Source organism: Pseudoliparis swirei, chromosome 22 (genome assembly GCF_029220125.1).
Source record: "Pseudoliparis swirei isolate HS2019 ecotype Mariana Trench chromosome 22, NWPU_hadal_v1, whole genome shotgun sequence".
In the NCBI taxonomy this organism is placed as follows: Eukaryota; Metazoa; Chordata; class Actinopteri; order Perciformes; family Liparidae; genus Pseudoliparis; species Pseudoliparis swirei.
The window spans coordinates 19817675-19842098 of NC_079409.1; the positions used below are offsets into that span (position 1 = coordinate 19817675).

General features: G+C 45.3%; 2 protein-coding genes across 2 annotated transcripts; one reads left to right on the forward strand and one right to left on the reverse strand.

Moving 5' to 3' along the window:
- Window positions 1-219: 219 nt before the first annotated feature.
- Window positions 220-2227, reverse strand: tpbgb (trophoblast glycoprotein b). The gene has a single exon (XM_056443638.1). It carries the CDS (start codon window positions 1930-1932, stop codon window positions 811-813), a length of 1122 nt encoding a protein of 373 aa, XP_056299613.1. The 5' UTR covers window positions 1933-2227; the 3' UTR covers window positions 220-810.
- A 2835-nt stretch (window positions 2228-5062) lies between these two features.
- On the forward strand, window positions 5063-23377 carry ibtk (inhibitor of Bruton agammaglobulinemia tyrosine kinase). Its single transcript, XM_056443636.1, has 29 exons — window positions 5063-5158; window positions 6894-7771; window positions 7921-8017; window positions 8546-8670; window positions 9928-10038; window positions 10497-10667; window positions 11407-11524; window positions 11911-12091; window positions 12620-12743; window positions 13290-13467; window positions 13644-13797; window positions 14299-14683; window positions 15303-15559; window positions 15640-15726; window positions 15851-15933; window positions 16184-16221; window positions 16327-16423; window positions 16553-16654; window positions 17005-17122; window positions 17251-17311; window positions 17779-17900; window positions 18154-18266; window positions 18353-18498; window positions 18863-18981; window positions 19237-19335; window positions 19542-19709; window positions 19927-20118; window positions 22131-22263; window positions 22835-23377. Exons 2-29 carry the CDS (start codon window positions 7448-7450, stop codon window positions 22958-22960), a joined length of 4029 nt encoding a protein of 1342 aa, XP_056299611.1. The 5' UTR covers window positions 5063-5158; window positions 6894-7447; the 3' UTR covers window positions 22961-23377.
- The last annotated feature ends 1047 nt before the right edge of the window (window positions 23378-24424 follow it).

The window sequence follows — 24424 nt, forward strand, 5'->3', positions numbered from 1 at the left end:
ACTTCTCAAGCCGACTTTCCTTCCGGCTGCAGTAGCTTAAACCGTTGCCGTAGAGAAGTTTGAATGACGTTCCACGCGTTGTTGGACTGGAGTACGATTCAGCGTTTTGTGTCATACGCTTTCACGCCAGCGGTGGCGCTGTCTCGGGCGGGGGGGGGGGGGCGTCATGGCTTCGGATCACCCTCCTCGCTCTCAGGATTAAAAGGCCCTCAGTCGAGAAAGATTTACAGCAATCCTGAGGCATTTTATTTACCCGGATAGCTCCACGTAAAAAAAAAAAAAAGTACAATTAAATACAAAAAGAGCAACTACATCCACCTATTAAAATCCAATATCTAGGCAATGTGCACTATATTCATTCTAAATGGGCATACTGCATTTCACAATATATTCACATATTACAAAAGAACAAACTCATAAACAAGCAGCGGAGCATTTCTCTGCATCAGAGGCAGTCAGAAGGATGCCATGGTTTCACTGAGAAGTCAATGTACTCCAGACCGTTTTCATCCTTTAGGAAGAGTAAAAAATAGAGGACACGCCCCTCTTGATGCAACTCATTGTCCATGCAATGTTACACAGAGGAAACTCAGCTGATGTCACAGCTGCCTGATGTTTGTATTGGACATGCGGCCGTGGTTGGATGGAGGCTCTGAGGAGGGTTAACTAGGAGCCGTGACAGATGCTAATTCTGTAGAGCATCATGAGGGGGGTGGGGGAGGAAGACTTTCATGCACATTTGAACAGTATCAGTCATTTCATGTATCTGTATATCTCACTGCGGGCTCCCAGACAGTGTCCCGTCCTCGCTCACACATCCGAATTGATGCTCAGGTTGGCCAACCGCGGGTCAGAGTTGATCTCATACCTGTAGTGGTACCCCTCCATGTGGTCCCTACACGCGTCCCGGATGTTGTACATCCACCGCTTGATGCCCTTTCTGTTCAGGTAGAGCACCAGCAGGAATATGACGCCGATCAGCGCCAGCACCAGCCCCAGGAACACGTACGAGGTCTCCAGTACGCCGTCCATGTCGCCCGAGCACTTCAGCTGCGACTGCTCCACCCGCAGCAGCGGCAGGAGCCTCAGGGCCTTGGGGTCGGCGCAGGTCAGGTTCTGCGCGTCGACGACCCGAGTGCCGTTCTTCAGCCACAGCAGCATGTCCTCGAAGAGGCAGTCGCAGCGCCACGGGTTCCCCGCCAGCCGGACGCTGAGGGCGGGCTTGAGGCTGAGCTCGGCCAGGGTGGCGAAGGGCAGGTCCCGCAGGCTGTTGTCCCTCAGGTCCAGGTCGCGCAGCGGCGGCGTCCTCAGCGTCCCGTTCTGCACCGAGAGGATGGAGCTGTTCTGCAGACTCAGGCTGACCAGGTTGGGGAGGCCGGCGAACAAGTCGTCCGGGAGAATCACAAGGTCGTTGTTGGACAGGTCCAGGGCCGTCAGCTGGAGGAGGTTCCCGCTCTGCAGGACGCCGAGGACCACGTCCATGAAGGAGTGATTGTGAAAAGACCTGCTGAGGTTCAGGAGCTGCACTTTATTATCCTCCGGGAAGGCCCGGTCACTGAAAGTCTGGATCCGGTTGTTGCTCAGGTCCAGCAGCACGAGGTTCGGCAGGTTGTCAAACACCATGGCGTCCACGGACTCCATCTCGTTCCCACTGAGATGAAGGTCTGTCAGCATCTGCAGGCGGGTCGGGAAGGAGTCCACGCCGACGCGGGAGATGTTGTTTCCGGTGACGAACAGCGACTTGGTGTCGGCCGGCAAGGAATGCGGAATCGCGTCCAACTCCTGGTTTTGGCATTTCACCGTTTGCGAGAAGCACAAGCATTTGTCCGGACAGCCTTGGCAGGACAGCACGGCCGCGAGGAGGAGGAGGAAGAGAAAGAGAAAGTGCATCGTGCCTCGGATGCCCCAGCACGACGTGCTCAACAGGCGCATCTTGGGGGTCGTACAAAAAAAGCGTGTGCGCGCAGAACGTGCGTAAAGATTACTTTGTTCTCCCGCAAGGGAAAGTTTTTTCCGCCGTGTTTCCCGCCTTTGTCCCTGTGAAAACGGCTTCCAGTTCCAACCCAGACTCCATGGAACTACCCCCAAACCATCCTGGTGTCGGAGAACTCTACGCTACTCTAAGCTGGAAAACTTCGTTTTTGTTGTTCCTCTTCACTCGCCTTCCCAAATCTCAGGCTTTTGCCATATTGTTTTTTTTCTTCTTTTTTCTCTCCAGTCCCCGCAAAAAACAACAACACGCGAGCCCGATGCAGAATGTCGAATAGGCAAAAAGAAGACCTTTGTCAGGCTGCTGGTTCCGGAGCAGAAACAGCCTCCCTGTCTCCCGGACGTGCCATGGATCACCTCGCACGTACTTCCAGCCTGCTGCGAGTCTGGAGGAGAAGACCAAACACAGCGGCACAGTGCAGACCGTTGGAAGGAGGGAACATACCATTTCACAGCAAAAAGGGGTGTGTGGATAGAAACTCTTTCAAGTGTCAGATTTGTATTGTAATTTCCCCCTAATTGCTCAATATATAATGTAAAAATCGCAACTAAAGTGTCCCTGAAATGACTAGTACTATTCGGACTACTACTAACTACTAATACTAATACTTATACTACTACTATAAGAACCAAGGGGTCCAAGGGCTTACATAGGGTCTTCAGTGAGATCCCAAACAATAAGACGTACCTGCAGTCTATTTAATACAACTGTGTGATATATATACAGTATATATATATATATATATATATATATATATATAGGACTGTCTCAGAAAATTAGAATATTGTGATGAAGTTCTTTATTTTCTGTAATGCAATTAAAAAAACAAAAATGTCATGCATTCTGGATTCATTACAAATCAACTGAAATATTGCAAGCCTTTTATTCTTTTAATATTGCTGATTATGGCTTACAGCTTAAGAAAACTCAAATATCATATCTCTAAATATTAGAATATCATGAAAAAGTATACTAGTAGGGTATTAAACAAATCACTTGAATTGTCTAATTAACTCGAAACACCTGCAAGGGTTTCCTGAGCCTTGACAAACACTCAGCTGTTATAAATCTTTTTTTTACTTGGTCTGAGGAAATATAAAAATTTTATGAGATAGGATTTTAGAGTTTTCTTAAGCTGTAAGCCATAATGAGCAATATTAAAAGAATAAAAGGCTTGCAATATTTCAGTTGATTTGTAATGAATCCAGAATGCATGACATTTTTGTTTTTTTAATTGCATTACAGAAAATAAAGAACTTTATCACAATATTCTAATTTTCTGAGACAGTCCTGTATATATATAATATATCAGAAAACACATGTATATATACATGTGTATTCTGATCAGACATTAATAATTTTGGCGATTTCATATGAATCATTACCAACAACAAAGCCTATTTTCAGATGGTATTTCTTCGAATAAGACGTCTTCACCAGCCTTTCCACATGTAGGGGGATGAAAGACTGTGATTCCTCAGGGGAAACTATAGTTTGATCTATTAGGCCACACGTAAGATTTGATTTCTAGGGCAATTCAGTTCAGCGGGAGGCTGAAACACACATATTGAATTGAAAAGGCTAAAATAAACACATGAATCATTTTGATCCCCTGATAATAATGTCACATCACTGAGTCCATCATGTATTATACTTATTAAGATAAGCCCCAATCCCTTTTTAGGATTCTTGTGGATGTTATGGGTATCTAAATCATACACCCAGTAAAGTAATACATGCATAATGCAGAACCTAATCGACAACAAGCTTATAATAAGAGCGAAGGAAAGTAACTCCTGGATGTTACCAATGTGAGGAATGCCATTTCAATTTTATTTCTCAATCCGTAATACAAAAATGTTTTTTCAGCAGCTGCAAATAATTCCTCAACCAAACAGTAATGGAAAAAAGTGCAACATTTTATAACATTAAGGGTTCAATAACCTTCCATTATTTCAGAAAACAATGCGATTGCCATATTATGTTCTCTCTTGAAATGGTCTGTTTTTCCACCTCCTCTTTTGGGACATGAATTTGGGTGGCGGCCTTGTCATCGTCAGTCTGCTGGACTGGGCAGGATTGCACTGAGAAGCGAAGCTGTGGATGTGGTCATGCATGGCGAGTGATGGAGGGCGTGCTCATCAATATGTGGAAAACCCGGTGCAAACCCCAGGGTAACCTTAGCTTTGCCCTCCTTTGAGCCTGTCCTATGCTTAGCCCCAGTCACTGGGACAATCATCGGAGTAATTCCATGAAACCTGAAATGAGGCTGAAAGTGATATCCACCTGTAGTCTATCTGTTGATGATGAAACCATGGTGACATGATGTTCTCGAGGAGGATCTACAATCTTTTCATACATCTACCTTTCATGCCCACACAACTGTAGTTATAACATGCCCAAAAGAAAAAATGATCTTTATTCAACATTGGGACTACAGATGAAAAATAGCCTCTTGGCTAACTCTGGCACATTTACTGCAAAGTTTTTATCAATGTGCACTGTCCCTTATTAAATAAACCATTATAAAAAAATAAAAATAAAAATTCTCTTGAAGACAGTTTTTTTTACCATCACAATTACCATCATTTATCATAATTGGGTTAATTGAGTCCCTTCATCTGCTTTTTGTGCTCCTAATTGCATTATAAGTGGAATAATGACCATTTAAATGCCTGTCCATTAAATATAGTAAATGGCATTAACCCTTTGTGAATTAATTGTAATCTTAAATGTTGTGTTATCTCCTTGTATCATATAAGATGAATTCACAACTAGTATGTTGTTATAATTTTTAAAAGTTATATTTTCATGTTGTTTTGTAATATTTTTCTTAACGTTATAATAATGTTCATAATGTCAATCTTCAAATAAATTAAAAAAACGGAATAAAATTGCCTATGACATCATAGAGACAGCAACAGCGCCGTCTGACGAATGAACCCCCCAAACCAGCCAATAGCATGCTGGCATGTACACGCGCTGGCCAATCAGAAGCCTCGACAGTGGCTTTTTTTTCTAAACTCACCTGCTGTGTTTCAGGCGTCCTGTCAAATTTACCACTCGCGAAAAAATAGCCGAGCGTCTCCTGTTCGTAGTATGACACAGCGGATGGACGTCGTTGAAGCAACTTCCTCCATGTCTTCTTGTTCCTTTATCTAACGGAAGGTAAGACATGCAACGACGATAGTGTCCATAACGGCTCGCTAACGCTAACTAGCTTTCCGTGATGTGTCAATTAGCTAGTTAGCTTAGCCGCTAGCTAACAACACAGCTGACGAACTGTCCGGTGGTCGTTACGTTTGCTCACAGCAGGCGTCTTGTAAGCCGTCACATTTGTAAAATGTGTAGCAAATTATGACGTGACTTTACGTGTGACGTTATCCAGCTTGAGCACGACGAGCTGATAGTCTGGTGAAGGAGTTAGCTGGCACAGGTGCGAAGTGTATGCGGTTTATTTTATTCTGCCTGGCAATGACCCGGTTACATGACGCAGAAACATGGACTGATGGCATTCAGCTAACTCAGCTTGTCACATAATATCGCTGTGTAGTCAACAATGAGACCCCCCACACACACACACACACACACACTACTACGCACACACACATTACATTACATGTCATTTAGCAGACTCTTTTATCCAAAGCGATTTACAATAAGTGCATTTCAACCTAGAGTACAAACTAAGAACAACAAGAATACAGGAAGTAACATTTCCTCAACATAGTCGAACTACAAAAGTACCAGAATAAGAGCTATTTAAGTGCCACTGAAGTGCTAATCTGTGTTGTAATCCAGATATAGTCGGAAAAGATGTGTGTTTACACACACATTGGTAACGTTGGTGCTCTATCTTCGCGTAAACATGACCACATGCAACGTTTATATTCGCCGTAATCTTATTTGCACAGCGTTGTTGGCACCGCTGTGGGCGAACATGTCTACTCGGCTGATCTGCTCTGACCTTTGCCCTTTCGGATCTCGTCTCATGCATCCTAACAGCTGTACCTGCATCGTGTCCACAAAGTGTGAATGCAGATCCTTGTTGTTACCTTCGCATTGAAAATGCCGGAAGGTTATGTTTTGATCGCCGTGTATTTATTTATTTATTTGTATGCGTGTTATTCGCAAAACTCAAAAAGTATTCAACCGAATCGCATGAAATTTGGTGGGATGATTGTTTATTATCCGGGGACCAGTTGATTAGATTTTGGGATCGATCGGGTCAAAGGTCAAAGGTCATTAACAGGTCAAAATCTTTCGCAGAACTCAAAAAGTATTTAACCGAATCGCATGAAATTTGGTGGGATGATTGTTTATTATCCGGGGACCAGTTGATTAGATTTTGGGATCGATCGGGTCAAAGGTCAAGGTCAAAGGTCATGAACAGGTCAACATTTTCTTGAATCGCATGAAATTTGGTGGGATGATTGTTTATTATCCGGGGACCAGTTCATTAGATTTTGGGATCGATTGGGTCAAAGGTCAAAGGTCATTAACAGGTCAAAAATTTTCATGACTCATGAAATTTGGTGGGATGATTGTTTATTATCCGGGGACCAGTTGATTAGATTTTGGGATCGATCGGGTCAAAGGTCAATGTCAAAGGTCATGAACAGGTCAACATTTTCTTGAATCGCATGAAATTTGGTGGGATGATTGGTTATTATCCGGGGACCATTTGATTAGATTTTGGGATCAATCGGGTCAAAGGTCAAGGTCATGGAAAGGTCAAACTCTTTTTTTTACCATAGCACGATACATTTTTGTCCAATTGGCATGCAACTAATGCCAAAATGTTCATAATTCAATGCCCAATCTTGTGATATGCGAAGGTATGCACTCTACCGCGTGCCCATTCTAGTTTTCACCACTGTTTTCTCACATTTTCCCTCCTCAGGATCACTCTACAATTATGGCGTTTTGAACGGGGAAAGTGAGACTTTTGGGGGGAAAGGGGGCCTTTCCCCTCAGGTTTGGCGATTGGACTTCTGGACGAGGAGGTCGGAGGGTTGAAATATCTGCCTTTTGTAAATTATTAAGAGTATTTAGGGGAAACAAACTATTTTTGCTAACACTGAAATGCACAATTTTGTATAAAACACCCAAGGGGTTTTGTATTTATTGATTTATTGATGCTGTTGTATATTACAAGCACCTTAGTTTGTGTTAATCTCTTGGTTGAGATGGTGGACTGAAACAAGTCTCCAGAAGGCTCTGTGGTAGCTAGGGTGCAGTGGAACCTCAACACAGGCACATTTCTAGCACTTCAAACCATCTCAACCTTTTTGTTGACCCGCTTTTTTGTTTGTTGCTAATGCACTTTTTGTTCTTGAATGTGTTTTGGATTTGTTACATTGCATAGTTTTGTTTTTATTTGCGATTGCGGTGAGTGTGGGACTTTGAGATACGAAAGGAAGGAGGGTTCACTGTGAAGATTCGGAGGAGGTCAGGATGACTCCATCGCTGCCGGACTGCACCCCAAAGTGCCGCTCGCAGCAGCATGCGGCCGAGGTGGTGGCGGCGTTGACGGGCGGCTCCGAGGGGCGACTGCGGGCGTTCTTGACCTCGCACTGCCACAATGCAACCACCTTGAGGGATGCCTTTGGCCGCACGGCCCTGCACCTGGTGTCCTCGCTGGGAAAGAAGTCTCTACTGGAGTGGCTGCTGGAGAGCAAGAATGCCAACCTGATGGGGAAGGATAAGGAGTCCGGCTGGACCGCTGTCCATCGCAGCGCTTTCTACGGACATATCCACTGTCTCATATCGCTGGTGAAGGTATGGCTTTAACAAAAAACAAAAAAAAAGGATGTCGAGCTATTCAAAGCTTCCCATTTACCAGATTAGTCAAATACTGCAATAATGTGGAAAGCACAAAAGATGTTGTATTAACAGTGACTGCTTTGTGGCTCTTGTCATTGTTTCAGCATGGAGGACTTCTCTCCACGCAGGACAAGGAGGGTCTCTCTGTCCTGGACCTCACAATGAAGGATAGACCAACACATGTCGTGTTCAAAAACACCGGTAATAAAAACTGCTGACCGAAGCGCTTATATTCAGTCGGGATATCGAGATATATTGTTGGCGTTGTCCGGCATGACATTGGTGGTGAAACATTGGATCCGGTTTTGTTTTTGTCTCGCCAGGATGTTTATCATCACGGTGACTCATTCTGTTTAATGATGTGTTTCACACTCGTACATGCTTGGGATTTAACTCTCCCTGTGCTACATCACGTGTTTCTTGCCGTAATGATTTGTTCTCTCATTCTATCTGTTTGATCTGTTGTGTATCTCGGCTTGTTTTTTTAAACTTCTATTACATTTCACCTTTTTAAATTCTATTTTTATATGTCCTTTACACAGCAGTTTATTTATTCTCCTAATGGCTTTTATGTCTTATATAAAGCACTTTGTTGTGCCTTGTTGAAAGGTTGCATACAAATGGGCCTTGTCATTTTTAATTGCAGAAAAGACCAGTGGTGAAATCAAGCTTCATGTGCAGGCTGTGCTGTGGTTGTGCGTGTAATTTTGTATTTCTCCCTCATTACAGACCCGACTGAAGTATACACATGGGGAAACAATACTAATTTCAGTCTCGGGCATGGTAATCAGGAGAGCCGACAGCACCCTGAGCTCGTGGATGTGTTTGCCAGGACCGGGGTTTACGTCAAGCAGGTAGGCTAACGACACGCTGTTGTTGTGCCGGCTCTCCACGGAGTAAAGAAAGTGTTTTCCGACAACGTGGGCGCTTCACTACTCTAAAAACCCCAGGCACATGGATCGCACCAGTAATGGCCTCTTGCTTCAACTCTGCGCCAACATGTGTTAAATAAAAAGATAAAAAATGGCAATGCACATGGGTACTCCAGATACGGCTCACCACCTGGGTAAACCAGCAAATCACCCCCTCCCCAGAGTCTGATATTACACAACCTTAAAAAGTACTACTCCATACTTTCTTTTGGCGAAACCTCGCTTGAGTGTTACATTTTATGTTTGATAAATCAATGAAGTTAGTGGTCCCAGCATCAGTAATGCAGGTTGAGTCAAATAGAGGGCAGAGTTTGTGTGTCGGCTAATTGGCATTCATCGGTGGCTTGTGTGCATAGTTAAGCCACGCTGCCACACTGTGCCAGCCCGACTACAACTTCATGCATTTGTCATGTGGATTCTCTCAGTGTGATTAATATAGCTGCTGGCACCAGTGCAACCACCCCCAGTGGTGTGTGTAGTGTACACACCAGATGCTCGTTATAGTAGAGACGTGTTGTCATTGTAATCCATTCTTAAGACTTTGTGTTTGAATGGTGAGTGTGAATTTGATAAATCATTCATCTGGGCTTCACATCCCTTTTTTATTTTTGGTATTAACAGACGAAACCCCATGTTTTACGGGATTTCTTTCTTTCGGACATATAGGACTCGTCATGCAGAGTAATTTCATAAAGCCTCGTGGGGGATGGATAGATCTGATTTCATGACCACACAGTGACCCAATGCCACTGCATTTAGTCTTTGTCTCCCCAGCCCGACCCGACAGGTGCCAGAGGTTAAATATTAATTCCACAATGACATGTTTTTAATTAAATGAACTACACTGGTGTGCGTGTGCACGTGTGCCAATGTCCACATTAATGCGATACTTTGGGAAACATCCCTGTGCCCTATTGACAGCTTGAGGGTAGCAATGTATTAGTAATGATGTTTGTTTTTCCACTTGCCCCGGCCTTTATTGGCATGGTGTTTTACCTGTCACTACAAGAGGGCTTGGCTGAGGGTCATGGAAAGAGATGCTCCTCTGCTGAGGTCACAAAAGACCCATCCTTTTATCAGCAAACACTTCAGAATCTGTTTTTCTTTTCTTCTCGGGATTAGAATATGTTGACAAATACTGGCCAAAACTGACACATGTTTGACTCCTTCTCCCTTCAGGTGGTGCTGTGCAAGTTCCACTCTGTGTTCCTGTCCCAGAAAGGCCAGGTGTTCACCTGTGGGCATGGACTGGGAGGACGACTCGGCCATGGAGATGAACAGACTTATCTGGTGAAGCTTGTTATAGGGCATTAATAAAGTGTGCTAACCCTCGCCATATATTTAGAAAATTCTGCAAATAACTCGATATGAATTATAATATAGAACTAACATCGACAAACACATGATCAGCACTTTAAGCTCATTTACCATACATTTATTTTTGTATGTAATGTTTTTAAGCAGGGAATACAATACTGAAATAATACCATGATTTGTTGAGGGACTTTCTGTTTAAGGAATATTAACTTTAGGCTGTTTGCTAATGCGTCATGGCTTTAAAAGACTTTAAAAAAATGTCAATTGGTTTCAGCTCATCATGCAGTCCAGCTCCTAATCTACCACAGTCCCGTACTGTAAACAAAGACTGTTTCAGGACAGATAGGGTTCTTGTTGTCTCCATGGTTTAGAGGTCTGTGGCTGAGATTAACTTTGAGTCCTGTGCTTCTCCTTCGCACTCGTCTCCGCAGGTTCCTCGGATGGTGGAGGGCCTGACGTCCCACCACTGCTCCCAGGTGGCGGCAGCCAAAGACCACACGGTGGTGCTGACTGAAGAGGGCTACGTTTACACGTTTGGCCTCAACACCTTCCACCAGCTCGGTCTGGCTCCTCCTCCTGCCGCCGCCCACGTCCCTAAACAGGTAAGAGGTCGGCAGGGTGGAGAGGGAGCAAGATGGAAAGGAGGAGTGTAACGAGCGTGTTATTATGGGCCAAATTTGATTAATAATTACCTTTGCATTGAAAATGCGGAAGGTTATGTTTTGATCGGCGGGTATTTATTTATTTATTTGTTACTCGCATAACTCAAAAAATATTAAACCGAATCGCATGAAATTTTGTTGGATGATTGGTTATTATCCGGGGACCATTTGATTAGATTTTGGGATTGATCGGGTCAAAGGTCAAGGTCATGAAAGGGTCAAAATCTTCTTGAATCGCATGAAATTTGGTGGGATTATTGGTTATTATCCGGGGACCATTTGATTAGATTTTGGGATCGATCGGGTCAAAGGTCAAGGTCATGAAAAGGTCAAAATCTTCTTTTTACCATAGAGCGGTCAATTTTTATCCAATTGGCATGCAACTAATGCCAAAATGTTCATAATTCAATGCCCAATCTTGTGATATGCGAAGGTATGCGCTCTACCGAGTGCCCGTTCTAGTTGTTTTTGTTTTGGTGCACGAAATACATGACAGATTTGCAGATTGAAGAACCCCCCCCCCCTCGCCCGGTTCTTCAATCTGCTCTCTGTTTTATGTTTGCAAGTTTCTTTTAGAGACTGATTTAGTATTTTCTACAACTAGCACAATGATGATTATCGTTATCTCTTAATTCCTGTATGCTGTTGTTTCAATGTCACGATGTTGATGTGCATGCAGGTGTTCTCCAAGACGCTGAGAGGCAGGACAGTGGTTGGAGTTGCAGCAGGAAGGTTCCACACCGTGCTGTGGACCAGGGAGGCTGTCTACACAATGGGTCTCAACGGAGGCCAGCTGGGTGAGTCTCGAGAGAAAATGGCGCCGCTTCTCGGATACTAAAACTAAACGGTTGTAATGGTAGTTCTAAGCAGATAAAAGTCCCACAGCCTTTGTTACACTAAAGTGTAAATATGCCACAGTAAAAAAGGAAAGCTGGAGAAGTATTTTTGTCATGCAAGCATGACTAACGCTGTGGTTTGAATGATACAAATGCTTATTTACTTCTGTAGGAGGTTTGGTGAGGAGAAAAGTCCCTCCAATCATGTCAGAGGTGGATAACAGCAAAAGTTCATTATGAGAATCTTTCTGTTTGTATTTCATAAGTAAAAGCACATATTAAAACAAACTCACACGCTATATATGGACAAGTAGACATGTTGATGGACTCTACTGTGTGTTCTCCAGGTTACCTGCTGGATCCTAACGGAGAGAAGTGCGTGACGGCCCCCCGGCAGGTGTCTGCTCTGCATCACAAGGACGTCACCATCGCGATGGCGGCAGCTAGTGATGGAGCGACGGTGGTCGTGACGGAGAAGGGCGACGTCTACTTGTTGGCTGACTACCAGTGCAAGAAAATGGCTTCAAGGTGAAGTGAACAGGGTCGCAGAAGTTACACTGCAAAAATAATAGACACTCAATTGGCCATTCGCATCGCATTTCATTAAAAGACTTGTGACAATTACACAACAGCAGCATGGCCTCAATTTATCATTATTTTTGACATGTGTAGCAGTATTTTCCAAATGTAATCGGAGCAATAAACTGATCCATAATCTGAAGATGGCCTCGTCCGCCACCCTCTAAATGGTAAAACACACGTACTCCATGGATTCTGAGCAGATCTCTCTAATGTCCAGCATCGTCCGGCGTTCATTACAAACTTAAGACAAATGTGAAGATGTAATGTCTGTAAAGACGCAAAGGTCGTACTCTCTTCATTATCCTGTGCTTCATAGATCTGATTGATATGTGCACCAGAGACCTCCGGTGTTCTAATCATCCTCTAACTGGAATCCGTTGGATCCATTTCATCCACAGATGGACGGATGGATTAATAAAGTATATTATCTTTCATATCTGAATGTGTTCTTTGCTTTCCTAATTATTTCTTCAGGCAGCTGAACATCAAGAAGGTTCTGGTCAGCGGGGGGAGTCTGGACCACCGCGTGATCCCACAGATCCTGAATGAGGGAGGAGGGGAAAAGTTGGCCATCTTGGCCTTGGATGAAGCTGGGAGGGTGCGTGCATTTAGGAAGTGTCACATTCATTGCTTTTCACTCTTATTTAGGCACATGAGGGGATTGGACGGTACTTGTACTTCCAACCACTCAAAGTGCTTTAACACGATGCCAGCTGCCCATCAGGACTATTTAATAATTTATTCTATACACTGCCGGAACAGCCTGCTGGAGCAATTTGGGGTTAAGTGTCTTGCCCAAGAACACATCGACATGGACTAGCGGAGCCGGGGGCTCAAAGCGGCAAATCCTCCCGTTTGACGACCCTGTCACAGAGAAGCATTACTTAATACATCGGCCTAAATCTTTCATGAGACAATACAACTTTACTTAAATCTCACTTATCTTGCTGTTCTAACATTTAGGAACTGAAGCAGAACGTAGAACACTGCTATTTTTACTTCCCCTGTTGTTACACAACTATTTGGAGCATTGTAGACAGTTACACGATATCGAAGCCGGCTCGTCTATATGGGGTCCTATGGATAAAAACCGGTGACTCAGACTCGTCCGTGTAACTCTCCTTATGTTTTCTCCTTCCTTCAGGTGTTTTGCTGGCGGTCCTCCGGCAGCTCCGTGAGACAGTGCCGGTGGGCGTACGGGCGTCAGGTGTTCATGTCGGACATCGCTCTCGGCAAGAACGGCATGATGTTTGTGACTCCGGAGGGGGAGGGCTTCAACGGCGAGTGGGCCGGAGAGTATCGGAAGTACGAGGAGAAGAAAGGTGAGGAATATGGTTATTGAATCAAAAAGTTGGCCTGCGTTTTGCATTCGTCTCAAACTATTTAAATAGTTTTCATTGGACTTGCTTTGACTTAACCTTCGACTGCTGAATGAAGACATTGTCGAAGAAGGGTTTTTAAGAAATAAGTCTAATTGACGTGCTTCTTGTGATCTCAGAGGGCAATGTGGAGGTGTGTGGCCATTCAGACACTGGGACCATGTATGAGCGGATCCGTCTGGAGAAACTCCCGTACGTCCACAGAGCCGTCAGCATCACCATGGACTCCAAAGGCCGAAACTTTGGAGCGCTTCAGTCCGACCCCAAAGCGAGGTAGGGTGTCCCCCTCGAAGCTTAGATAATGCTTCGCTTGAGACGGGGCTTACATCTGTGTGGTTGGTTATTTGGTGCTGGATAGTGAATGAGTAAAGGGCATTGAGAGGCATAAGCATACTTCTATTTTATGATTCATCAGCATTAAACTGGTGATGGGAAGCAACTTTAAAAGCAGCAACAAAGGACGGGCTTTAAAAGCAGCATCTCCCCAGGGACTCTATAATGACTTGCCACAGAATGTTATCTTGGCACATTTAGCCAGTTGTCTATTGCATACAATAGTGGACTATTACTCTTTTCTAGCTGGGTCTAATTGTCTTTATTTTTAGATCTCTTCTTTGCTGGTAAATTGTGCCGCTATACTGGAGGCGGTGTTGCAGCATGAAAGCTTCTTGAGTTATACTATTTTTGTTTGTGTCCTCGGTGTACGTGTTCTGAATCTGCTTTAATCATTCGAGTGACCTGCTGCAATGCCGTCCGCCCCGTCTTTTGTTCCAGCTTGTACGAGATCCCCAGCGTCTCTCCGTCCTCCTTCTCCCAACACTTTCGGAGCCTCCTGGACGAGGCCGACGAGACGGACGGCATCCACGACGTGACCCTGCAGGCCGGCGACCGCACCTTCCCCGCCCACAAGTACATCCTGTCCATGAGGTCCGAGTTCTTCCGGAAGCTGTTCGTCTCGGAGCGCGACCTGGACGAGGAGGAGCCTGACGGGGACGTGAGGAAGAGCGAGGATGCCGTGGGCTGCGATTTAATCATTTTGGAGAAGATCACGCCGGACATGCTGGAATACGCACTGCACTTCATCTACACCGACTCCTGCGAGCTGCTGGTGCACGGGGCCCGGCCGCCAGTCTCCGGAGCCTCAACGGGACAAAACCAGGTGAGGAAGAGTAACCCCAACCCCCAAAGGGTCATTCACTTGAACTCTCAGCGACGTACACCACCCGGTTTTAGAACACCTCAATTTCTCTAGTTTTTATTGAAATGTACACAGTTTAATTTCTGTAGTCTGAAATTAAAGCATAGAACACATTAACGATTGGGGATGAAAAAATAGATCATGGAATCGTTTTGTTTAACAAACATGGTTGACTCATCAAATAGCCAGCTTTTGCAGAAAAAACAGCCGAACACACTCGAGGCAACGGAAATCAAATATTGTTCAGAAACGTCTTCCAGCTGCAAGTTGTTAAATCATTACTTGTTCCCTGAAAAGGGCATTTTTGTATAACTCTCAAATCTACATTATTTTTCAGTTATTGGTAACTTAAACCTTTTTTTTAGCCTCTGGCAGCTTGCCGCTGACCTTTGTACCATGTCATGTTATTCACTGCTTAGATTTCAATAAAAACTGGAAAAATTGAAGCGTTCTAAAACTTTAGACTAGTAATTCACATCAGATACACAGGATTTCAATATCTATTATTGCTTGAGTATTTACGAATTCTGTGCGTTAGCCTTGAAGAAGTGCGCCTCTGACGCTGTCTCTGTGGGGCCAGGCCTTGCAGCGGGAGAGGCTTATCAGCAGCCTGCAGGACTTGAGCCTGAGAGGCCGCTCGGCACTCGAGGTGTACCGCTCCCTCCCCCCCGCCGCCCAGGGAGACGGTGACGAGGCAAAGAGCAAGTGCGCCAAGCCTGGCAAGAAGGGGAAAGGAGGCAAAGGTGAAAAGGTCGGGCCCAACGAGGGAGGGGCCAACCCAGTGAAGACCTTCCAGGGTGTTGCGAAACAACTGGGCCTGGGAAGCCTGTCTGCACGGTGAGGCTGTGCTCTAAACCCCGACACATGAAACACATGTGGTGTCACGTCTCTTTCATGCTCTCTCTATTCCTTGACAGGCTGGATGGAGTCAAATATGAAAGTGGGAAAATCAATGTTATAAACAAGAAAACCGGCCACAAGCCCAAGTTCTACCAGAAGAAATGGTGCGTTTATGAGTGTATAGAATAACAGTTGGAGCCAAAGATGAGATGGTGAATAATTAATTTGATGATATGAAAGATGTTCTGATATCCCTCTCTCTCTCTCTCTCTCTTTCCTTCTGTAAAGCTCCTATCTTTGTGATGTTACTCTGAAATCTGAAGATGGTAAAGAGTTTCCATGTCACAAGAGTGTCCTCTGTGCACGACTAGGTGAGATCACCCCGTCGTCAACGACCCAAACACACGCACCAACACGCTTTTTATACTGAATTTTGCACGCCATTGTCATACATTAGCACGCGTCCTTTTGAATCCAACCCCCCCCCCCCCCGTTAATATACCTGGTAAATACATAACTGGGCTCTAACTGAGATGACAGCCTCCTGTCTGTTAAAGCAACTTTATGTTTTGATGTCCGTCTCCAGAAAGGGATTCACAATTCACTTGACTTTTGTTTCAGAATACTTCAATTGTATGCTTGGAAACCCCTGGATTGAGGTATGCCATGTTTTTATTTCATACTGCTGTTTCACCGCTCACAATGCTTGCAACTCAATTTCTGGGATGCACTCATATTGACCATGTTGTCTGCTGCCCCCTCAGGCCACCTCGTGCTCTGCACTGGAGATGCCCACCAGCTCTGAGATCCTGCAGGTCATTCTAGAGTACATTTACACGGATGAGTCCCACACCATCAAAGGTAGCTTCTGTGTTTTTGTTTTTGTTGTTGTTCCCACATATTACAACCTCCTAAGATTTGTTGCCGGATTTTCACCAAATAAAATAGTACTAAGAGGACGCTTTGTTCTCGCTCTCTCTTGCACGACAGAGTCTTTGAATGTGGAGTTTGTCTGCAACGTCTTGGTCGTGGCCGACCAGCTGCTCATCACACGACTGAAGGAGATGTGCGAAGTTGTCATCACGGAGAACTGTATGCAGCATTTGTCTTTTTAATCTATCCGACATCACGTCATTTACTTTGCCCTTTAATCTTGAAATAATACTGCATTCATGTCATGAAAATTACAATTTGATGCAGTTTCTCCCACAGAGAGACTCTAGTGGGGCTCATAACAGACCCTTTATGGTACTCTGTTCCTTGAGATGCTTGATCACATTAGGCCCAGAACTCAGCCTTTTTTAGTTGTGGCCTTGACCTCAAACTGCAGCACTATTTGACACATGGGAAATCGGGGAAACTTATTTTCAGGCACAATTGCTTCTTATGAAACGATTTTCCTGTGAATGGTGAATGACGCCACTCCGCATCGCTCCCCTCAGTGACTCTGAAGAACGGCGCAGAGCTGCTGGAGTTCGCCACCGTGTACAACGCGGAGCAGCTGAAGCTCTCCTGTCTCCAGTTCATCGTGATCAACATGGCCGCCCTGCTGGAGACCAAGTGAGGATCACTAGAAACAACCAGAACCGGACTTGAAAAGTCTCTCCCCCCCCCCGCAGGAGAGAGCCAAACATCTTTTTCTTTTGTGTCTGTTTGACCCTTTTTTGTTTTTTGTGTGTTTCCCTCAGAGCGCTGGATATTCTTAGCGATGAAGTGCTCGTGGAGCTCTCTGCAGCCTACAGGAGGATGGTGAGTCACCTCGCATCGACCCCGAGAAACATTCCCATCGGCATCATCCTTTCCGTTACTTCATTGTTTGTCTTTTGGATTTGTTTTCATGATTAAAAAAATAATGATTTTAAATGCAATTCTGTGAAACGACGTGTTGGACGTCACAGGTCTGACTCCAGTTTCCAGAGTGAAGGCTTTCTTGATCATTATGCTCCGAAAATCATCTGGCGAAAAGTTGTTGCTTCATTAAAATGTCGTCACAAGACGAAAAGAGGTGATTTAGGGGGTGAACTATCGTTTAGTTTCTTAGTGCAGCTGAATGCAGCAATCTGTGGTACCTCAATACTTTCCTTTCTGTGTCACTGCCAATATACAATCAGATGTCTCATGATCGCACCAAGTCGGTGTTGATTCTCATCTCTTACGGGCACTTTGTACAGGGTCAGGTTCTGATTGTTTGTTGTTGTTGTTTGTGTTCATTTCAGATCCCAGCCATGCAGAGGAGGATCATCACTCCGTATCCTGGTGCCCCGGACCTCAGTGCGTATGAGGATTTGGACTCAGCGTTCAGCTCCAAACCAGAAGCAGAACTGGATCACTGCTGCAGGTACACAACAAAAACCTTCAGTATCTCATTGTGTTTATTTCCCAATGTGTCGGTTGTGCAGAGTTCTCTATTTTTTTAACTGCTGTAAATAAACCAGTAAAAAGTCCATTCAGTTGGGGAACCAGTTTCTAGAACAGCTTACCAGGCTGTCTGCATGTCCTTGCAGTCTCCTTCAAACATCAGAAATGATGGACTCCCAAATGGATACCCGCTAATGATTGTACCACATTATCTCCCCCCCCCCCCCCCCCAGAGAAATCCTGTTAAAGAAGGCCAAGATGAAGGCGAAAAGGAAACCACGGCGCCGCTCTGACAGTTCAGGAGGCCACAAGCTCTCTCGTCTCATTCAGAGTCCCCCCGCTGCAGGTACACATGGCCGTCAGCTCCTTTCAGAACACGTCAGGGTCATACAGTGCGTCCGCTTTTCACTAACGCGCTCTCTGTCCTCTCAGTGGTCTCCCCGTCTCCGCTAAAGTCGGGCAGGGCGAACTCGACAGAGTCCCTGCAAGATCTGCTCACATCCGACTCCGAGGGCAGCTCCGTGGGGGCGGGCAGCCCCCGAGACACGCAGTCACCCGTCTTCCACGACAAAGCCGAGGTTACCGTCCGACTGCCACAGCAATGCATGAATAACAGATGTGGTTTTTTGGGGGGCGGGGGAGGATATGTTTTAGCTCTGGGTCCATTATGATATGATATTCCTTTATTCGTCCCACAGTGGGGAAATTTCAAAAATCACAGAATTATTTTTTAAACACAATTATCTTTTGTATTATTTTTTTAAATTTCCAATTATTTTATATTATTTTATATATATATATTATACTATTAAATATTATATTTATTTTATTTTGTACGATTCTTTTTTTAATACAATTATAGAAGTACTACACAAAGTCGTACTTTTATTATCCATTTGTTACAAACAGATGAGGGATATAAGTGTTGTTTGTCCTCTGCAGGAAGACAAGGCTTCCAGTCAGAGGCTAAAGAACCCACCCAGCTACCCCACCTCCCCGAGGGAGTCCCTCTCAGTTCCCCCCAACTCTGCTCCACAAACCATCCCCAAGGTCCTTCCCTGGTAAGAATGATCTCCTCCTTAAACTCTACTATGTGGATAAAACACTATAAAGGAGAAAATCCTGCTTGAGATTTCATACGAGGTAACCGGACTAAAACGGGGACCTTGTGTCCTCCCACTTCCTTCTGAGGAGGAAGAGGACATTTGCCGAAAAGAGGGAATTCTTTCATCCCTCATCGATAACTAAGAGTTGAAATCAAAGCCACGTGTTCTCGGTAGTATGTGTGACTGTGTTGATATTCTGACAACCTGCAGTCTTGCACGTCCACCCCCAGTCCTGGATCTGAGGACCATCATGGATATGGAGGCCAACTCTCTGCAGACACTCGGCGCGACTCCTAAAAGCCCTGGAAGGTGCACAAAGACCTTCTATAAAACCAAATAATTAAGAGTCTATTTGATGTCAAACAATTCATGACTAATTGCTGTAAAAGTACAGAACTGTTGCTTTATAATTATTTGCTGTGTCCCATTGCCCAGTCTGAAGGACATCACTCTTGCCACATGAGTAAACCTGATTCGCTTCAGCTAACTGTACATATTTATTCTCCTGCCTGTAGTGTGAGCGCCAGCATCAAGCTCGCCCCTGTTCCCACCAAAATGTCCCAGAAGCAGAGGAAGATGTTGGCCATGGCCAACAAGGAGGCCAGTGTGGAGTTCACTGCGGAGTCCACTGCATCCAAACCAACCCCCACGGTCACCGCGGCAAAAAGCAGTGGGAAGGCCTGGTGAGTGACCAGGAAATAACTTCCTGTTGATGAGCTCGGAGACCGTCGGCAAACAGTTGGTTTTAAAGTTAGAAATTAATTGTATACGACCTCCGCCAGGCTTCCTCATTAAGAGTACCACAGCTTTGTAGAGATGCAGCGCTGCCATCTTTTCTCTACTTTCATCATGAAGCCATATGTCATACGTGCTCTTTCTGTCATTTGATTCAACCTGCAGGGCGACACCGATCCAGTCCCCGCCCTCTTCGGGCTCATTTCGAGCGCTGCTGGAGGAGGAGAGCCGCTTGACCAGAGCGGGAGCCCAGGGGGGCCAGCAAGGTGCCCAGGTGACCCCTGTCACCGCCACCTCTGCAACCAAGAGGGTCAAGTTCAAGTGTGCTGAGAGCAGCGAGCCTGAGCGACTCCCTAGGTGAGCCACACACACAGAATATATATATATATATATATATATATATATATACCGCTGTTAACCACTTGGTGGCAGTCTTGAGGCGTTTCATAAAACAGCATCTCTCACACATGCAGTTATAAGATACAGGATTCCCCATTAAGAGTCATTCCCAGTACTCCAATACTAACTTACTGCACAACCACACCTAATTTAAGCCTCAATTTAAAAAAACTTGAATTATATCCATCCTAATTTTTTTTCTCAGCATTTCTTTTATTTCATGGGGGAAACTGAAAGATCTTGAAACGGATCTGACACCCACCATGACATTGTGAAAAAAAAGGGGAAGTAACGATGAGTGTTTATCTCAGACTGAATCTCGTGGAAGGAGAGTTTGTGAGTGTCGACCGGACAACTTGACTGACAGGAACCGCTCCGGTTAAGAGGCGTGACCGCTCTGGTCTGAGGGCCGGGTTGACCTGCACGCAAACACCGAGTCACCATGACCATTGGAACATCCCCTTGACAGCAGGACACACACACACACACACACACACACACACACACACACACACAGACAGAAACGCATATATATATTTTGCATGAAATACCAATGATCGTGCTTCCTCTTCGGTGTCTCCGCCGTGTGACTCGTGGGTAATGTTCAGAGCAGACTTCTTGATTTTAAACTGTGAGTCACTGGTGAAGCCGTTGACGCTGATCGGTGTTGATAAGGGCAGCCCTCGCGTCACAACGGATCACACGGAGCAGGTTTCAGGTTCCTCTTGGGCTTCGGATGAGCGCGGAGAGACGGACCGCTTCAAGGCTCAGGAAGCGGCAGCAGCCTCGTGTATTCTCCTGGCTTCCTTCTTTTTCCATTTCCCAAGTCCGAATTAATAGAGATGCCTTTTTGATGCTGTCAGACTCTCTCTTTTTATTCTCCTCCTCCTCATGTCTTGTGAATATTTCCAGAGGTCCCTCTTGGCCACATACTTTCCATATAGCTTGCATCATCGTGAGGGACTGGGAATTCTTTTGGCCACATTCGTAACAAACTGTTTATGCAGCGTGTCGCCAAGACTCAGCTACGAAGTTAGAAATGTCATTAGGCGCACATCAATCGGATTGCTGTCCATGTGACATGTCGTATTTTGGATAGATGTCCGAGATCCCGCTGCAAAAGGAAAAAGCAAAGAAAAATATGAATATTCAGAGAGGAAGTAATGATTATAATACCTGACTGTTTGGCAATATTGTCCTTGAACTGAACTGAATGTCTCAACAAATATTTTAACATTTTACAGGGAATGGCCAACATTTGTATTTGTATTATTATTTAACCAGGTGAATCCCATTAGGATGAAATTAATCATTTTTTCGAGGGTGACCTTGATAAGACAGGCAGCGACATATGAAACGCATAGTTACAAACAAAAAAACACAAGACAAATTAAAAATAAATGATGATCTAACCCACAGGTGTCACACATGGCCGAATCCGGCCCCGCCACATCATTTTACGTGGCCCCTGGCGGCTTGAAAGACAAAAATATCCTGTTCTTTTACTTTGAAGGTTTCAAATATAATTTCAATTCAGTTTATTTTGTATAGCCCATTCTCACAAATTACAAATGTGCCTCAGAGGGCTTTACAATCTGTACACATAGACATCCCTGTCCCAGGAGCTCACATCGGATCAGGAAAAAACTCCCAAACAATAGAGAAAAAAAACTTTCACAGGGAAAAAAGGGAAGAAACCTGAACAAACACGGTTTTCGAAGGCGGCAAGAGGAATGTCCTCTTGTCTGTTGGTTTGTTCCACACGTCACGCTCACTGGAAGAGGCCTGAAGTTACCGTTTATAAATGGGTGTAAGGACCCTGTGAATGTTGAGAACATGGCTGCAGTCACATCAGAGGTTTGTGGTAGCCAGGTGGTTGTCCTCATCGGTCACGGTCGACTCCCACTCAGACTCTTGTAGCAGCAGGCACTGATACCCACTCTCTCTCTCTCTCTCTCTCTTCCCCTCAGGCCCTGGGTGCTGGGAGCAGTAAGTAGCCCTCCCCGCTCCTCCCTGATGACCTTTGCCTCCATCGTGGAGGAGGAGAAGGAGCAGGAAGCGGCGCTGATCCGCAGCCGAGAGAAGCCACTGGCGCTCATCCAGGTAATGTCAGGGTTCGTACGGTCATGGACAACCTGGAAAAGTCATGGAATTTTCAAAATGGTCATTTCCAGGCCTGGAAAAGTCATGGAAAAAAATAAAATCATAAGTTTTGGAAAAGTCATGGAAATTTGTTAAAATCACATGTTCATTGATGCCGAGTTTGAAATGATGAAGTTTTTTTTAAAGAAAGACGCTCAAAATATAAGCCGGCGTACGCTCTCAATACACAATATTTTCTTAATGCTTCATGCTTATACTGAGATTTCAGTTTGGTCTTGGAAATTTGGTTTAAAGTCATGGAAAAGCCCTGGAAATCCATTGGTCAAAATGTGTAAGAACCCTGTAATGTGTGTGTGTGTGTGGGGGGAGCCTATCTGGCAGGCTTGTATCTATTGAAGACCACGTCCCGCACAGAGCTGCCCCCCCCCCATTGCTTTCTGGTTTGGTTGCCATTACGTAAAACCCTCATTATCATCAAGCGCTTGGTGTCGGTGGTTTCTCCGTTACCCTGGACTGTCGTGTGGTTTATATTCGCCACATGTATCTTCCATTTCATGTCTCTCCTTTTTAGATCGAAGAGTGGGCCATCCAAGACCTTCTGGTCCATTACAAAGCGCTCGACAACCCCGACGAGCTGATCGTGGTGGAGCGCTCCTCCAGAGGTCCCATGGCCGCCCCCACCTGGAACAAACACTAACGGCGAAGAGCCGCTCCACGCCGACAAAGAGAGAACGTCCTCTGCGGTCCGCGTCGCTATCGCCCAGCAACGAGCCCGCTTCGGTTTGGCGATGTTCTTTATGCCCTCTGTCCGAGTCTCTGCCTCCGCCTCGACTGCGCCTGATACCGGGGAGACACACGGCCCCGGTATCAGGCGCATGGGGCCGAGGCAAATGTTCGCTCGTCCCCGTCGTTCCTTTTTAGCGAGAGAATTCCTGTTTTTCATGAGCGTGGTCACTAAAGTGAAGTCGAGGACTACTCGTGCATTTCAGTCCCCTTTTTTCTTTTTCGGCGGGAACGTGTCTTTACTTTGAGAAAACGAAAACAAAAGTAAACGACTTTCTCCAAATAAATGTGATGTTAAAGTTGCCAAATAAATGGAGGCGTTGCAAACACACTGGGTCGAAACGTCGTGTGTGTGTGTGTGTGTGTGTGTGTGTGTGTGTGTGTGTGTGTGTGTGTGTGTGTGTGTGTGTGTGTGTGTGTGTGTGTGTGTGTGTGTGTGTGTGTGTGTGTGTGTGTGTGTGTGTGTGTGTGTGTGTGTGGTCATGATCTTGTCTCTCTTTCCCGTTTCGATGGAGGCGAGCAGAACGGAGGAGAGACGGATTACCTTCTCTCAATTATTTCCTCGTCTTTTAACGTCAACTTGATCCCTTCCTCACCGATGTGACCCTCGCTGCATCTAATGAAGACGTAATGTGCCGTCTGCTGACACTTCAGCCGCCCTGCATGAGCAGAGCCCCATTATCACGTCTCAGCCCGCCATTAACCGCCGTGACCCCGGTGTGAACAGCGAGCGTGGCGACGAAGGCATTTGATTGGCCGTAATTACAGGTAGAGCATCACATCGGGAATCAGGGAGGGACGGCTCGTTGGCGGGAATATGAAGTCCACATTAGGGTCGATTAGCCGTCACCGCCTTGCTTTACATCCCCCACAATGAGGAGCCTGGTGTGTGTGTGGGGGGGGGTCTCTCTCTCTAAAGGGGCTGCTCATCCTCCGCTCAGTCTCTGCATGCTCTGAATAGAAATGAGATGTTTCTGCAGGTGGAGTGCCACATGACCCGTTATAAATTGGACCCTGAAGCAGCCAAACTTAATTCATCTTGCTCCACGAGGCATTCAGTGTCCTGGTAGTATCAGTCAGAATGTGTTTACAGGGAAGCACAATGTGAGGACCTTTTCGTCAACATCCCCGTTCCCGATGTTTGAGAATGAGGATCAATAAAAGTGTAAATGTCATGACTATAAATGATTTTATAGATTTTTATTAGATTTTATAATATGACTTTTCTTTTTTTACTATTTATACAAAGTCGTGAGGTGTAACACGTACCTGATTGCAGGTCCTCCATAACACTGATAGAGTTGCATTATTCCCCCTCCTCTCTGGCCGGATGCTGACCTGCGGCTCAGAGACCAGCCCTTCAATCCTATGAGCGGAC

Bases quoted from the DNA above. Each gene is read 5' to 3' on its own strand.
- tpbgb (XM_056443638.1), bottom strand. From the start codon at position 1,932: ATGCGCCTGTTGAGCACGTCGTGCTGGGGCATCCGAGGCACGATGCAC.
- ibtk (XM_056443636.1), top strand. From the start codon at position 7,448: ATGACTCCATCGCTGCCGGACTGCACCCCAAAGTGCCGCTCGCAGCAG. The intron at 10,668-11,406 runs GTAAGAGGTCGG...ATGTGCATGCAG, and splicing joins CCGCCCACGTCCCTAAACAG to GTGTTCTCCAAGACGCTGAG. The intron at 16,655-17,004 runs GTATGCAGCATT...CGCTCCCCTCAG, and splicing joins AGTTGTCATCACGGAGAACT to TGACTCTGAAGAACGGCGCA.